At 48.8% G+C, this 15877-nt stretch overlaps 2 protein-coding genes across 4 annotated transcripts; one reads left to right on the top strand and one right to left on the bottom strand.

The window, feature by feature from the left end:
- Positions 1 to 1869: 1869 nt before the first annotated feature.
- On the bottom strand, positions 1870 to 13689 carry CENPO (centromere protein O). Of its 3 annotated transcripts, XR_013539173.1 has the most exons (8): positions 13144 to 13312; positions 12807 to 12992; positions 11098 to 11267; positions 9278 to 9407; positions 8291 to 8550; positions 6569 to 6740; positions 4333 to 4539; positions 1870 to 4121 (listed from the first exon to the last, which is right to left on the bottom strand). XR_013539173.1 is itself a non-coding variant. In XM_072986403.2 (7 exons), exons 2-7 carry the CDS (start codon positions 12832 to 12834, stop codon positions 4412 to 4414), a joined length of 888 nt encoding a protein of 295 aa, XP_072842504.2. In that variant the 5' UTR covers positions 12835 to 12992; positions 13144 to 13312; the 3' UTR covers positions 1870 to 4411. The 3 variants fall into 3 exon arrangements, 2 of the variants coding, with proteins under 2 accessions (XP_072842504.2, XP_072842509.2); XM_072986403.2 differs by having other exon boundaries at positions 1870 to 4539; XM_072986408.2 differs by lacking the exons at positions 12807 to 12992; positions 13144 to 13312 and adding an exon at positions 13374 to 13689 and having other exon boundaries at positions 1870 to 4539.
- A 77-nt stretch (positions 13690 to 13766) lies between these two features.
- On the top strand, positions 13767 to 15877 carry PTRHD1 (peptidyl-tRNA hydrolase domain containing 1). Its single transcript, XM_020813355.3, has 2 exons — positions 13767 to 14002; positions 15140 to 15877. Exons 1-2 carry the CDS (start codon positions 13805 to 13807, stop codon positions 15308 to 15310), a joined length of 369 nt encoding a protein of 122 aa, XP_020669014.3. The 5' UTR covers positions 13767 to 13804; the 3' UTR covers positions 15311 to 15877.

Below are 15877 nucleotides of genomic sequence, written 5' to 3'. Positions count from 1 at the left end.
TAAAATATTTCTGTGCCGCCTTTCTCCCCAAAAGGACCCAAGGCAGCTTACATTACTAAAAGTCTTTAAAAGCTAAAACAGTTCTTAAGCAAGGACTATATTAAAATGATAACAGATCAATAATAAAACATATTTGAAACAACAGCAGAACAGTCCATTTAAAACCCTTCTCCATCCAGAATGGATCTTGATCTCCAGCTAGCTGGTTTGTGTGTGTGTGTGTGTGTGTGTGTGCGTGCGTGCGTGCGCTTAGCCACAGTTACTTCTTGTGCTCTGTTGTTGGAATGGAGATCTCTAAGTAGCCCAGCCCAGCCCAGCATTTAAAAACAAAACAAAAACTGCTTCCTTTTAACTCAGTTCCTTTTCTTGTTGCTTCACTAATGACCAAACCTTAGGTGGAGGGAGGGGGAAATCGGCCAAGCAGACGACATCTGTAGCATCCTACAGACGAATATCCATTTTCCAAGCACGGGCCCCTTTGTAGCCAACATGGCCTCGTACCTGCACACACAGGGAAAGGAGGCACCAGCAGGCTAAGGGAAATATACCAAGACCTGCAAAAATAGAGGTGGGGCGGGGCAGGGAGATGCCCTCACAAGACAGGCGTGCGTGCTCAGGGGCTGCCACCTGCCGTTGCCAGTGGGAAGAGAAAGTCAGGAAACCGAGGGACTCGGAAAAGAGCATCGTGAACCGAAGCTTCTCATGCTGCAAGATTTTGCTGCTGATCCTGTAAGCATTTCAAAGTCCTTGCGGGCCAGGACTGAATTTTCACTAGTGACAAATCGATATATATTGTTCTTCCAAGGCGTCAATGTGTATTTGTTATTCAGCTGTTAAATTGTGTTTTTTTGCAGAGAGAACAGCAGAGGGAGCCTCCGGGGGCCCCTGCCTGGCCCACTCCCAGTTTCACAAAGATACTTGGGAAGGAAATAACAAAATGAAGAGGCCTAAAGTCTACAATTGCTCAAAGTAGAACTTCCTGGCGGAAAGGCAGAGAGATCCTCTTTGTTTCCTGCTGGAGACCCTGATCCCATTAGGTGGCGTGTCGCCTTCCCAGAGCATCCGGCCGGCCCCTTTCCCAAGTTCTGTAAATTATTAACTGGGGCAGTTCTGGAGACTTTTCATTAAAAAGGCCATGATATAAGTACAAGTCCCCTGGGTGGGCAATCAGGGATGTGCGCAGCATTCAGACAACTCCCCCCCCCCCCAGTTTAGCGAAGGACACTGCAAGGGTCCAGTTGATCTGTCAACCAAATCCCTCTTCCATCTTGATCACTCAACTCGAGGCATGTTAGACACAAAGTTGGAAACATCTTGCGCTGGGGACATGCTAAGGTGCATCTGCTTGGATGCCACAGGTTCCGATCCACCCCGCCGGGCCAGAATCACATTCTGCCCATCTTCATCCAACCAGATCACCAGTGTGTCTCCTCAATAAGAAAACAATGTCGTCAGATGGCTCGTTTTCGAATGAACTTGGTTTTAAGCAGAATATGATGAACTGTGTCCAGTGAATGTGTTTCGCATTCTCCGAGGCGAAAGGAGAATAGGAACCCCCCCCCAACGGTGTCGAACCTTTCTGCCCCCAACGTGCTTTGTTGCTCACATCCACAGAACATGCCTCCCCTCCAACAGCTGCCATCCTCGCCACCCCCACCGGCACCAACCTCCGTTGCAAACACACGCCTGGGCCCAGGAAAAAGTCTACCAGCAGCGACAAGCAGGCTACTGGATGCGTAACGGACATGTTTATTTTTCAGGTAGTCATGGGTGCTGGTGAATGAAACAAAACTGCAGGACAGCTAACTACGGGATTAGAATAAGATCTGAAACAGAGAACTAACCAATAAATGAAACAAAACAAAATGCAAAGCTGGAAGGATTTAAGTTTACTGGCCCAGACCTTACACTCCTAACAAAATAATAAATTCTGTTCACAAGCATAAGCATGGCTAATCAAGCATCTAAAAGAAGCAACGCCTGCCACCACCTGAAGATTCACAAGAAAGAAAGCATTCTCCCCACGAATTTCACTAGATGGGCCTCACGGATGACCCAGAAGAGAACGGCGCTTTGCCACAGTCCCCAGATTTCATCCAGTTTTCTGTCTCTAGCACTACCACCTTGGGCACACGCAATCTGGGCTAATTTTGGGCGTGAGGCAAGTCAGGCATGGTAGCTACAGTGGTACCTTGACTTATGAACATTTCCACTTGCGAACGTTTTGAGTTACGAATGGCTCCGGTCGCAAAATGTTGCTTCGACTTGCGAACGGAGCCTTGACTTACGAACGAAAAAAAACTTTTCCTGCCCTTTTTTGACCTAAGTTCATCTTCGGTCAAAAGAAGAGAAAAAATTCTCCCTCTGGTAGTAGAGGATGGATTAACTGGCTTTGCATTAGTTCCTATGGGAACTAATGCCTCTGCTTACAAATAGCGCCTCGACATACGAACGAAAAACAGCCTGAACAGATTAAATGGTTTTCAATGCCTTTCTATGGGAAATCTTGCCTTGACTTACGAACTTTTCGACGTACGAATGACGTGGCAATATGGATTAAGTTTATAAGTCAAGGTACCACTGTATTTGGACAGGAGACCTTCCAGCTAATACGAGGGATCTCCGGAGAGGGGGGCTAGGAAGGAGCCTGGCCGGAACTTCAGCGCGTCTTGAGTGCAAGAGGCTGGCCTATAGATGGATCAATGGTCTGACCTCGTATCAGGCAGGCCTTTCTGTTTCTATCTGCTCTCTGTGGAGGGATCGGTGCAGGGGAATGGAGCTGCAGACCCCTCCCCACTGCTACTATCCAGACACCACTGGATGCCAAAAGAGGGCCTGGATAGAGATAATCCTCATGGAATGGAGGGAGCCTCACGGGCAGCGGTTAAACTGCATTACTGCGTCCAAAACTCTGCTCATCACCCAGGTTCAGTAACAGGTAGCTAGTCTGAGGCTGAGTTTCCATCCTACAAAGGCTGGCATAGGGGACAATGTGTCACCATGCTGGGTGGGTTTGTTTTTAAATGTAAAGGTTAGCAATTCCTTTAAATATAAAGGTGTGTAAATGCTACATGCCAGTAAAAGCCTTCAGAATGAAGCCAGATAGAAATGCAACATTTTACTCTAGTATAGAACCTCTTACTTAATGGAAATCAATCCCAAGAGCATCCAGCCATCAGCTGCCATCCTTTAAAAACCACTACAAAGCTATGGGGAGGAAGAGCTGAAATGGTAAAACTCAACAGGACTGCAAAATCAGAGAAGAAAGAAGTAGCTAACTTTTGAGTTCGGCGATTTGTCTTTTATTAACTTTTTGAAATTAAAGTAAATAGAGTAGTCTGGACTGCCTCAGAGCTATCGTTTTACGTGCACATCTTTCCAGTTCAGTCTGCTTCATACAACTTCATGTGCGGCCAATTTAATGCATATTTTTAAACTGTAAAAAGTATAGTGTGTAAGTTAGCAGAAACACTTAATTTAAAAAGACTGAAAGCCAGTATACAATAAGCATTCTCTAAAAAGGTCCAGCCGCCTCTACATGGTGGTCAGCTTCAATAAATACCCCAAAGGGCGACTGTGAGGGGGAAGACTGCCTAGGAGGCTGGCCACCCCCCCTTCACTGCAGAGAGGATTTTTCTGATTTCTTCGACTCCAGCTCCCGTCATTCTCCCTCCTGGCAGTTCCATCCGACAGGCGCCTTACAGATCCCTCAAGGTGGCTCAGCTGGCAGAAAGGCTCTGCCTCAATCAGCCCAAGCTTCCTCCTGCTCCAGTCCCAGAGCGAGCTGGAAGCTTCCTTTCTGAACAGGAAGTTCAGCCTCCAAGGCATCCAGGGTTCAGGCCCCTTCTCCCAACTGGGATGTGCTGATATGTCTCTGCCAGGTGTTTGTCATGTAGAAATCCCAGAATGGATGATTGTAGTTCAAGAAATCAGGAAATCCGCTCCCTGTTCTTGACCGATCTTCAAAGCTGCTGAAAAGGGATGAGAGGGCAGAGTCTCAAGCAGGAGGGGCTTGCTGCGTGAATATACTTGGATTCCTTTCCTGATCCTTGTAGCAGGTGGAATTTACACACAAGGAGGTGGCAGGCCCAGGAAGCCTTTTTGAGACAAGACAGGATGGGCTGAAACAGAGAAAGGTAATCATTCCAACATCCTCTTTCCATTCTACTGCGGAGATACAGTAGAACTCTGAAAGTGTGGAGTTTCTTTGTTAGGTCTGTAAGCTGCTCGCTCTTAAAAAGAAGACAACTCATTTTGAACACACACTTTAGGGAGGTTTTCTGGGTTGAAATACCCATCTGTGATCCTCAAAGATGCTGCTCGGTGATTTACCTGTCTGGAGAGAATGACCACGGCAGGAGGCCCCCCAAAAGGAACGAGGCCACCCCTAGAAGGAGACCACGGAGGACTCTCACAAAACAGAGTTGCTCAGAGTCTCAGTGGAGGCTGTGATGGCACTAAAGATTTCATGAAGGGGCTTCGTGGGGAATAAGGCCGAATGAGCGGCTGCCACCTCGGCGGAAGAGGACGGAGCATCTTCTGTTGAGGAAAAAAGAAAAAAGAAGAGATGAGCTTGCAAATCAGAGAAAAGAGTACATATTCCCCGCCCGCACCTCCACCTCAACTTCACACTTTTCATTCAGATGTTGGATAGCAACCTCTTTATTACTGGTCTCGAAGCCCAAGGATAGGAGAGGGAAGCTATGTATATATTGAAAGAAATTGCATGCAGGGTTTTCTCAGAAAAAAAAGCTAAATCAGGCTCACTTGACTCTCAAGCATCGTCCGGCTTGCTATAAAATTTGCAGTGTGGGAGGAAATTTCACCTCTTCATTTGCACACCTGATCCGCAACATGGCGGAAAGGCTGCAAATAAGCTAATAGGGTACATTTTAAAAACACAAGCTAAGCCAAAGTATGTTGAACAAACAGAAGACCAGGCTTCTCAGAAAAGAGGAGCCCAGGTCTCTCTTCACCACTTTTGGACAGACTGTTCAGATAGTTAGTTTCATTCATTCATTCATTCATTCATTAACTCACTCATTCACTGCCTTTCTCCTTAAAAAGGACATAATGCAGCTTACACCATTAAAAAAATTTTAAAGCTAATAACGACAGGTACACAAGTACTAAAAGCTGTTCAAGGCTTTTTAGGTTAGTACCCTAACCTACAAAGGTTTGACTTTGACTGTGTGGACCACAGCAAACTATGGCAAGTCCTTAAGGAATGGGAGTGCCTGACCACCTTATCTATCACCTGAGAAACCTATATGTAAAACAGGAAGCAACAGTTAGAACTGGATATGGAACAACTGATTGGTTCAAAATTGGGAAAGGAGTACGGCAAGGCTGTATATTGTCCCCTGGCTTATTAAGCTTATATGCAGAATACATCATGCGAAAGGCCAGACTAGAAGAATCCCAAACCGGAATTAAGATTGCAGGAAGAAATATCAACAACGTCTGATATGCAGATGAAACCACTCTGATGGCAGAAAGTGAGGAGAAATTAAGGAACCTCTTAATGAGGGTGAAAAAGGAGAGCGCAAAAAATGGTTTGAAGCCCAACATAAAAAAACAACAACTAAGATCATGGCCACTGGTCCCGTCACCTCCTGGCAAATAGAAGGGGAAGATATAGAGGCAGCGACATATTTCACTTTCTTGGGCTCCATGATCACTGCAGATGGTGACAGCAGCCAGGAAATTAAAAGACGCCTGCTTCATGGGAGGAAAGCGATGAGAAACCTAGACAGCATCTTAACAAGCAGAGACACCACCTTGCCAACAAAGATCCACATAGTCAAAGCTATGGTTTTTCCTGTCGTGATGTATGGAAGTGAGAGCTGGACCATAAAAAGGCTGACCGCTGAAGGACTGATGCTTTTGAATTGTGGTGCTGGAGGAGACTCTGGGGAGTCCCCTGGACTGCAAGGAGAACAAACCTATCCATTCTGAATGAAATCAACCTTGAGTGCTCACTGGAAGGACAGATCCTGAAGCTGAGGCTCCAGTACTTTGGCCATCTCATGAGAAGAAAAGAGTCCTTGGAAAAAAACTTGATGTTAGGAAAGTGTGAAGGCAAGAGGAGAAGGGGACGACAGAGGAGGAGATGGATGGACAGGGCCATCGAAGCGACCAACATGAATCTGACCCAACTCTGGGAGGCAGTCGAAGAGAGGAGGGCCTGGCGTGCCCTGGTCCATGGGGTCACGAAGAGTCGGACACGACTTAACGACTGAATTCATCACAAGTTATTGAAAAGAAAACAGAGGGAGACCATCTGAGGACAAGCAAGAAAGAATAGCTGGCTTAAGAAATCCCCTGGTAAAATTTAAAAAGGTTTGCATATACTCTTGGAGTCACACATGGTACATTGATTTAATTATGCTTCTTGAAATGAAGAACGGCCAAGCTCAGGGCCTCTCCCCCAAGGCCCACTTTGGTGGTGGTGAAATCGGAGAACAAGAAAAGGCCAACGGTATTCCCCACGGTAATGCTTTGGGCAGGACAGCCACCCGGCAGCCTCACCTACACAGCAGTCAACGCCAAGCCCCCTTTTCCTCACCTTTGCAGACAACAGTGGCCTCCGTGGGCAAGGCGCTCACAGGGTCTCCGTAAGTGAGCCTCGCCGTGAAGGGAAAAGTCCTGCTTCCTCCCCTCACACCGTAGTTGAACTCCAGCAGGTTGTACAAGGAATTTCCCCGCACGTCTCCCTCGAGGAAAGCAGAAAAACGCTCCTGCAAGCAAAGAAAGTCAAAGCCACAGATTAACCCATTGAGACGATTCCCACCGTCTTGTCTTCAGATGCTCCTCCGACCACCGCAGAGGGCCCCCAGGAGGAAGGCTGCCTTCGCAAGCGCACCTGGGTGTGTGTGTGTGTAATGAAACTCAGCATTATACTTGTTTGGCCACCATGGAAAGAATTTCTTATTTTTCTAGGTCTTTTACAAGGTTATTAAGGGATCTGAACAGGCTTAAGAGTCTGGTGTATGTAAGTACTGTACGTGCATGAGGATGGTTATAAGACTGATCTGTGCTGCTTGAATTGTACTGTTTTGCTGATTTCTTTTAACTTGTTGACTTATGTTTCTACTTTATGTGTTAGCCCGTAGCTAAATATAGATGCATGCTATGCAGAGCACTGAAGTCACGGGAGTCTAGTGGCATAAAATGAAACCAGCCAGCCCTGCAACCGCTGAGAGATGCTACTTTCTCACTTCTCTAGGCTTGCATAAAAAAATACAGTCCTCTTCAGCCACCGAGAGCGAGAGGGTTGTTCTGAGCGTAGGGAGGCTGCCCTGACAGCGGACGGCACTCTTCCGCCCTGAAGATGCACATGAACTGCACCAGCAAAGGCTTGGCCTATGCTCTTGGGTAGTCTGTTATAACTGCTGCAAGGTCGGAAGACCAGCTGTTGTGAGATGGAATCCAATCCGAGCTCCCATCACCTGTCCCAGCTCCTGCCAACCGAGCCGTTCAAAAACATGCAAAAATGTGAGTATTTTATTTATTTGATTTATACCCCGCCCATCTGGTCTAAAACAGTGGTTCTTAACCTTTGTTACTCGGATGTTTTTGAACTGCAACTCCCAGAAACCCCAGCCAGCACAGTTGGTGGTGAAGGCTTCTGGGAGTTGCAGTCCAAAACTCCTGAGTAACCCAAGGTTAAGAACCAGTGGTCTAAAAGACCACTCTAGGCGGCTAGAGTTTATCTAGAGTAGATAAACAGGTACCACCACGGTGGTTCCGTGTCTAGAAGCCCTGGTTACGTGACCACGGAAATGGTCTTCAGACAAATGCTGGTTCTATGGCTTGGAGACGGGGATGAGCACCGCACCCTAGAGTTGGACACGACTAGACTAAATGTCAAGGGGAACCTTTACCTTTTACTTAGTCTGTTATAACAGCATGTTGTTTTAATTCATATAGGCAACAAATTACTGTTCCAGACATCTGGATAAGAATGTTAAGCATGTGATTCCAGTTATTTTAGACAGACTTTTAAAACTGGTGATATAAATGACTGATCTCCTTCTGCAATCTACAGAGCTACTCTTAGCCCTTCAATTAATTCAAAATGCCGCCTCACTAGAAGCCGACCTGGACCACCCTCTTTCTTCCCCTCCCATCCAAAACAGCTGCAGGCCTCATGGAGGAGCAGCCTCAAGCCCACAGAAGCTGTGTACACACCTCTCTGCACCACAGCGAAACTGGCCTGCTTCACAGACATGTTTCCAGGATCCTGTAAAAGGACACTGGCTTTCTCACCCAGCGATGACTCTCCTACCTGGAGCTGATCCGCCTGAAATTTCCTCCCGTCATAAGCGTTCAGGTGTTCCGACAGCATGGACAAAAAACGCCTGATATCTGTCTGCAAATGTTCGCGAGCGATTTGCTCCAAAGGGATGAAGGACGGGACAGAATGGCGCTGGATCTGGATCGGCTGCTGTATGAGGAGGTCCAGGTAATAGGCGCCCAGGTAGGTGCCCTCAAAGGCGGTACTGATGCACAGGCAGGCCCCTCGCTTTGTCAGCTTCCCACTGAGACCTAAGGCAGGCAAAGCACCAGTCAGAACAGCAAATCAGGGCAAATGAAAGGGGCTGTGGCTGGTATGAACACACCTGTCCAGGGTTGTTTAGACTTCTGCTTTGTGACATGGAACTGCTTCTCATCAATGTTAAAACCTCCTGCCTCCTCCTCCTCCTCTTTTTGCTTTCTAAATGCAAAGAATGTGGGCAAACCACAGTTTGACACTTCCGGTGTGTGCCGTATCGAGGACACCCCACTGACCCTCGTGTATCAAATGGCTTTCTGCGACAGGCAGAAACTTGTGTAAAACCGGCACTGCGTACACAAGAGGGAGGCCTCAAATTACTCCACAGCCAAAGCGCTACGCTCTGCTGGTGCCCAACAACAGCCTGGTGTTAGGAGTTAGCACAGAGTTTTCAAGGTTATTGAAACCTAAAACAATTCCACGAAAACTGAAGACACAAGGCAGCAGCTGGCAGATGGGAGTTGGCAAGCCCAACATCGGGGGTCCTGCCTGATCTAAGAGACAAGATAATTTGCACGCCAAGGCTCACCTGCCCTATCTGGTCTTTGTTTGGTCTGTCTGCGGCCTTGGATGTAGACTTGTGCATACATATCGGGCGTGGAAGGTGGGAGAACACTTTGTGGCTTCTCTGTTTTGCAGAGAAGGAGCCAGAGGAGCAGGAGAGATGGAACCAAAGGTCACTAACAGGAGCAGAGCTTTACATGCATCTGAGAAAGGTACCTGTCAGACGAAAAACCTGCAGCAGGCCTTTAGCGTTCTCTATCTTCCACTCCAAGAGAGCTTGTCGGCTGGCTTTGGTTCCCTGGGAAGTCTGCAAGTCACTCTGGATGGCTTCTTTGCTCCCAACGTGCTGCGACAGACCAGAAAAGCATGGCTCAGCTACCGGGCATGTCTACGTTGCCTTTGACACCTCTCCAAACACCAAGAGAAGTTTGTTGCCGAGAATTAGCAAGGGAACCACAGCACAGAGACATGATGGGGAAAAGAATAAGGCTCCTTCCCTTGTGTGATCCTCAAAATAGCCCACATATACATAGACAAGGCGCTTAGTCTTGCTCCTCTATTTTGTATGGATAACGGAGTTACTACTAGTGAGTCATAGGCGATGACCCAGTTGAGAATTCAAATTCAGCCTTGTTCCACTGGGATAGGACAGATAGCTTCCTGTTGGTAGTCCACCACCAAACACGGAGGAATTGTGGGTTAAAAGGAGTTCCCCAGTTAAGTGCTCAGACTATTTTTTTACACAGCTAGGACGAGCGAGGACCAGAAGCTAACAGGAATTCAATCAGATGCTTTGACAGAACTGCCTTTGTCTGTTCTTGGCCCAGGTAAGGAAAATTCATACAGAATGAGACTATAGTTTCCGGTGACTAAGAGAGTCATTTGACAACTTAGAACTAAAAGCTGTCACCGTGATCTGTTTTTTTCTGGACTGAGTCACCAGAGATCATGCAGGCAGTGAGCAAACAAAAGCAAAGCAAAGCTGGGTCAGGAGAAGCCTCTCTTTGGATGGCTGGCAGGCAAAGCAGTGGCAGGAAGGAACACATTGTGGCCAATTATGCTACGGCCAAGGAAAGGAGGCCATCCATTGATCCACCAGCTCCTTTCTCTCCTAAAAATCCATCAGGCCACTCAAGATGATTCATACGACCGACATAAGCTCTCTGCTGTTGATAAAAACCTGTGCCTTCCCTTCCTGAGTATGTGTGCGTGTTGGGACAATGTGAAAGTACAAACAAAGCCATCAGCCAGCACTTTCGGGTGAAGAAAACCCCATTGGCACAAAAGACATGCTGCTGACTTCAATGGACCATCTCGATGCCTGTATCTAGGCATAGAATTGGAGTTTTTTATTTTTTAGGACAGAAGCCGCAAGCCAAAGACAATTCAATGTAGTCACAAACCACTGCAAGCTGCTTAGAACAGACAGGGACTCCTCTCCTGGGATTAAAATCATGGCGGCAGCTCACAAAGGGGCAAAAATTCCACTACACAAAATTACAATGGTATAAATCAGATTCGGGTGCTGGAAGTAATGAATTTAACTTCCTATCCCATTTTTTTAGTTTCTGAGGTTCCTCAGGGCTCTCTTTTGCTGTGGGGGAAGCATTTGGGAACTTGGGGGGGGGACTTAAAAAGCCAAAAATTACCACTGACCAACCACTGCTCAGATCGGGACTGCCAGTGACAATTTTTTTACTTTTAAAATCTCCCCTTCTCTATCCCAAGGCTCCCAAAGACTTCCTCGGGGCAAAAGGAAGCATCACAAGCTGAAATGGGAGAATATATTGCGGGGAAAGAATAGGCAGGAGCAAAAATCCTTTTCTGACCAGTAGCTATATCTAAAGGCATCAACCACCTTTTCACACATACCTAACCTTCTTGCTGTCTAATATTAGAATTGATGTTTTTGAACAGCAAAAACAACCACTTTAAAGCTCGATGGGTATGCATTCATAGTTGCAGGCACAATTTTTTAAATCCTTCCTCTATTCCTAGGTAAATGGCTCGGGGTTTTCCTGATGCCACACACTTACCAGGGAACGACACATGTTCACCTTGGCCCTCAACTCATCTCTCTGACGCTTCAGCTCCTGGACTCTAGCTTTCATCCAGGCCACGTCCTCCTGGCGCGTCCTCGCTGCTCCTCGCTTCAGGGCCACCTTGTGTGCGCTGGCTTCCAACTCTTCCAGGTGGGAAAAGATATCTGGAAAGCAATCCACACTTGTTTACAGAGTTCAATTTCCTTTTAATAGGATTTTAAAACTTCCGTTTTTAATTTATGTTTCATTTCAATTTTGAAATAAATGCCATGTGGTAATAATCTTAGTTCAAAGCTCAAAACTCTCTTTATGGACTCGAGCGTGTCCATTCTATTTTTATATTATGAGACGCTGGCTAAAAACCTATAGCACATCTCTTTGCGCGCGACAGGAATGACAGCCTCAGCAGTGGCAAATTGCCACTGACTAATGGCTTCCCCTAGCAATTTTGGCGTGGATGCAACTTTGTTGTACTGTGTGCATCTTGCAAGCATCCTCAAATTGGCTTCAACCAGTGGTGATTTGCCACTTGTGATAACTGTTTGAGAATTTGGTTAATTCCATTGATAGTTAGCAGAGTATAAGGTACAGACGTCAACAGCAGGAAAAAAGCACGAGAGAACCGCTTTAGTTTCTCCCCCTTTCAAAGTGACTAGCAGCACTCCATATCTTATGTCTGTACCTGATAGGCGCCTAGAGTGGTTGCAAGACCAGATAGGCGGGATATAAATAGAATAAATAAATAAATAAAATAAATAAATATCTTAAAAATCACCGTAGAAACATTTTAAGTCAAAAAACCCAGAGGTGTCTTTACTTACAGTTGTTGTCTACAGTTACAGTTAGGAGACTGAAAAACAGAGTGCCCACATGTGGGAGAGACCAGCACCCAGGGCAAGGCAAGTATTGAGAGGTATGGGTCACGTGTTCCCACGCCATGTGGGGGCAGGTGCGGTGGGAGAAGCCCTCCAGGGTGGTGCCACAAAACGGCCATGGAGCCACTCCAAAGTTTGCATGGGTGGACCTGGTGCCTGCTGGCAGCTCAGACTTGGGACTGCCAGGAGGCAATACAGGAGTACAAGGAGCGGGTGCAGGGGTGTGCCGGCCAGGGCAGCCCATGTGCCCCTAAGAATTTTGTGCCCTGGTCCACTGCCCCTCTGCCTCCCCACGCTTTGGCACTGGGAGAGACTCCCAATATGATCTGTGCAGGCTTGGAGGTCAGGAAAGAAGGAAAAGGAAGAGGGAGAGAGAAATGAAGGAAGCAAAGCAAGCCCATTAAGAAAAGAGATGGCAAAGGAAAAGGAACTTAAAACAGTAGGTTAGCATTCATGATAGGTCAATGAGCGTTCTTGACCAAAAGCCTCACTGGAATTTTTTGGGGGGGGAGACCTTCTTGAACCCTGAGGCTGATGATGGGGCATTTAGAGGCAGAGGAGGAAGGTGGAAACGGCGCCTTCTTCGCCAGAGAGCCCCCTCGCCGCTCTGGAACCGACGGGGCCCCTTAAGAGGACCCTTTCCCGCTTCACGATTCTATGACATCCGGTTCTCTTTCCTGGTCAGCCGCCTCGGGTCCTTTTCCAAGGAGAACGGCCGGGTGGGCAAGACATTTTAAATACAAGAAAGAAACAAAATGGAAGTGTCCCGGACCGTCCAACAAATCCGTCCGTAACCTTCGGGGTCCTTCCTTGGACTCCCACACTGACCTTCTCGGGCGTCAGCGGCTTCTCCCATTTTTTATTCCCTCGGGAGGAGGAGAAGCCCGAGGAGGGAAAGGCGAAGAGAAGCCAAGCGGGGGGTCCTTTCTTTTCTTTTGCTTCCTTCCTTCCTTCGTTTCTTTCTCGACTCAGTGTGGAGTTTCTGGGGGTTTTTTCCCCCCAACCTCCTGCAACCTTCAAAAAAAGAAAGAGAGGTCGCGTGACCCAAAGGGCACAACATTCTTGCCATCATCACAACCATCACCACCACGAGGTGGGAAAGCACCAACCCGGGTCCCAAAGGCGTCCCCCCCCCCCACAGCAAGCCGAGCCTCCAGGAACGGACCTTTCCCACACGGGGCGGAGATCCTTTGGGGAAGGGCGAGATTCGAACCAATAATCGGCCCTTTTTTTGGTTTTTTCTTCGGCCTCGGGGGCCGATGGAGCCTCCGGATCCCTGGGGGGGGGGAGGCGGCTGCGCCCGGGCGGAGGAAACGCGGCCAACCCGGGTGGAGGGGGGGAGGGAATCTGCGGCCTCCTCGGGGAAGACTCGGAACGGTCGCCACGGCAACCTACCGGCCGCCGGCGCGCAGTCAAAACTCCCGCCCAGGCGGAGACCGGAAGTGCGTCATTGTCCCTCGACGAGGATGAGCGAAAGATAACGTCTTTCCCGTCATTCCCCGCGCCGGGCGGGCTTTCCCTCAAGAGGGGGTGTGGCCTCGCGGGGGCGGAGAGAAATATATGCGACGGAAGCAAAGGCCTCGCTTCTTCCCGGTGCCGGTTGGCGAAATAAATAGGTTTATAGGCCGAAAACAAAAGAAGGAAAGGAGAGGCGCGGGGCCCTTTCCCCGACCGCGCCCGTCCGTACAGCAACATGGCGGCCTCGTCGGTCGCGCCTTTCCGTACGGGAAGGTAGGGCGGCGCCCTCGGCCACGCCCCTTCCTTTTCCCCTCCCAGAATGCCGTTCGGCCGCGTCATCTGTTCTTCCGGCCGGCAGGCGGGGCAAGATGGCGGCGGCGCGCCCGCTGGTCCAGTACGTGGTGCTGAGGGGGGACCTGAGGCGGGAGCCGCTCTCGTGGCCCTTGGGGGCCCTGGTGGCCCAGGCCTGCCACGCGGCCCTGGCGGTCGTGCACGCGCACCGCGATCACCCGGACACCGCCGCCTACCTCGCCCAGGGCGGCAGCATGAGGACCGTGGTGCTGGAGGTGCGTGTGTGTTTGTGGGATTGTATGTGTGTGTGTGCCCCCCCCTCGGTTGCCAGGGAGACGGGCATCCTCCCCAACCCTGAGTAAGGGTTTGGCTTATCAAAATACCGCCTTCCTGGCCTCACCGGCATCATCATCATCTTCCTCCTCTCGGGGGATCCTCAGAAACCACCACCACCACCGCGCCCTTAAAATGACACGCGTGTCAGGGTTCGGGGGGGGGGAGGAGAAAGAGAGAAGTCGCGTGCGGCCCTCCCGGTGTCGGACGACAACTCCCATGCTCCTTGCCCGGCGAGAGAAGCCTCTCCCTCCGCAGCCCAGAGATGGAGGCGATGGCCCTGGAAATGGGGCGGGCAGGCGCCTCGCCCTCGCCAGCCGGTGTTGGGGTGGCTGCCGCCCCAGACCTACTGGCGCACAGAGGTAGTGATGATGATGATGAGGTGATCTTGGGACCCTTCCTGGGACCCTGCCTCTCGTTCCCAGACAGGGAAGGAAACCCCTTGGGCCTGTTACTCCAGAGGCCTTTTTTAACCTCCCCCCCTCTGCCCCCCCAAGGCTTCCTTACAGACTGGGGTGGCCAGGGAGGGGCAAAAGGCCGGTGGGATCATTCGTGAGCTGTGGGCCGCCTTCCCCTTTGGAAAGTCAATCTTTGCATCAATTGCGTTTTTAAAAAAATGTAAGTCGAGGGGGGGACACAAACCTTCAGGTGGCTTTGAACCAGAGACAAAATGGGGAGGGGGATTGGTGGAAGGAAAGGTTTTCGTCTCCTGCTCTGGCTCCCTCCAGATCACCCGGGTTGACGTTGGCAGAGAGGAGCTGTCCTGTCTTCTCCCTAAGGAGCCACCCTGGATGGATTTTCTTCTCAGTGAGAGGTTTCTTTCCTTCCAAACAATTGCAGTGTGTGGCCCAGTGTCTTCAGGTGTATTTCTTTTCCCTGTGTACCTGCAGGGTAGTTGTGCATAATGCAGCACATCTCATTGATTAGTTTTATGTCAAACAGATGTCTTTCAGTGCTCCTTGATAATTGCGATTTAAGCATGCAGATGTGAATTATAAATACCACTGTGGAAAGCACTGCCGCTAGACCTCTTTCAGTGTTGTGTGTTGCACTGAGATTCTGCTTTCTCTTGTCCTTAGGCTTTGGATGAGTGTGCCTTGACAGCTTTAACAGAGACGCTGCAGCAAAACAACATTGATCACAACTTGTGGGTAGAACAGCCGGAAAATATAGCCACGTGCATTGCTCTCCGCCCATACCCAAAGGAGCAGGTACACCAACATCTGAAGAAATTCAAACTGCTGAAATGAGTAGCTGCTTCTCTAGCCGTTTTAACAGTTGACTGGGAGCAGCATCTCCCTGGTGCGCTCTTGTTACTCTCGGTTTGTGGACAACTGGCTGTAGCCGTTTAATTTAAAGATGTCAGACGTCAGAAGTGGTCCTCTTGCATTGACGCAGACTCTTTTGAGGCTTCAGCTGAAGGGCTTCTGCAGAGGTGATTAAAGTGGTGCATTCACAGGGATACAGGGCGAGCCGTCTCATCTTTTGATGAAATGCTTTTCTCAGTTTAAGAAGAAACTCTTGAGGCACTTTGATGGATAAAGATGGGGAGCCGTGGATTTGAGCCTCATGAAATCCCCCCTTCTGCTCATGTTCAGATATTAAAAAGTCAGAAAATTTATACAAGATCAGATCCGTTAGAACTCTAGATTCTTCTCAGTAATCTTGGCTGGTAGAACAGGGATTCTTGATTGACCTAGGACAATTACTCTGAGGCTATATATGAACTAACATTATTTGGCCTTGCAGTGGTGCACTTGACTTTTTTCTAAAAGAGCTGTTAATTGGAGGAATCAATAAAGAACCAGACAGAAAAA

This window comes from Pogona vitticeps, chromosome 1 (assembly GCF_051106095.1).
Source record: "Pogona vitticeps strain Pit_001003342236 chromosome 1, PviZW2.1, whole genome shotgun sequence".
Lineage (NCBI taxonomy): Eukaryota > Metazoa > Chordata > Lepidosauria > Squamata > Agamidae > Pogona > Pogona vitticeps.
The sequence above is the reverse complement of the archived record's forward strand: the minus strand, read 5'-3'. Positions and strand labels throughout refer to the sequence as shown.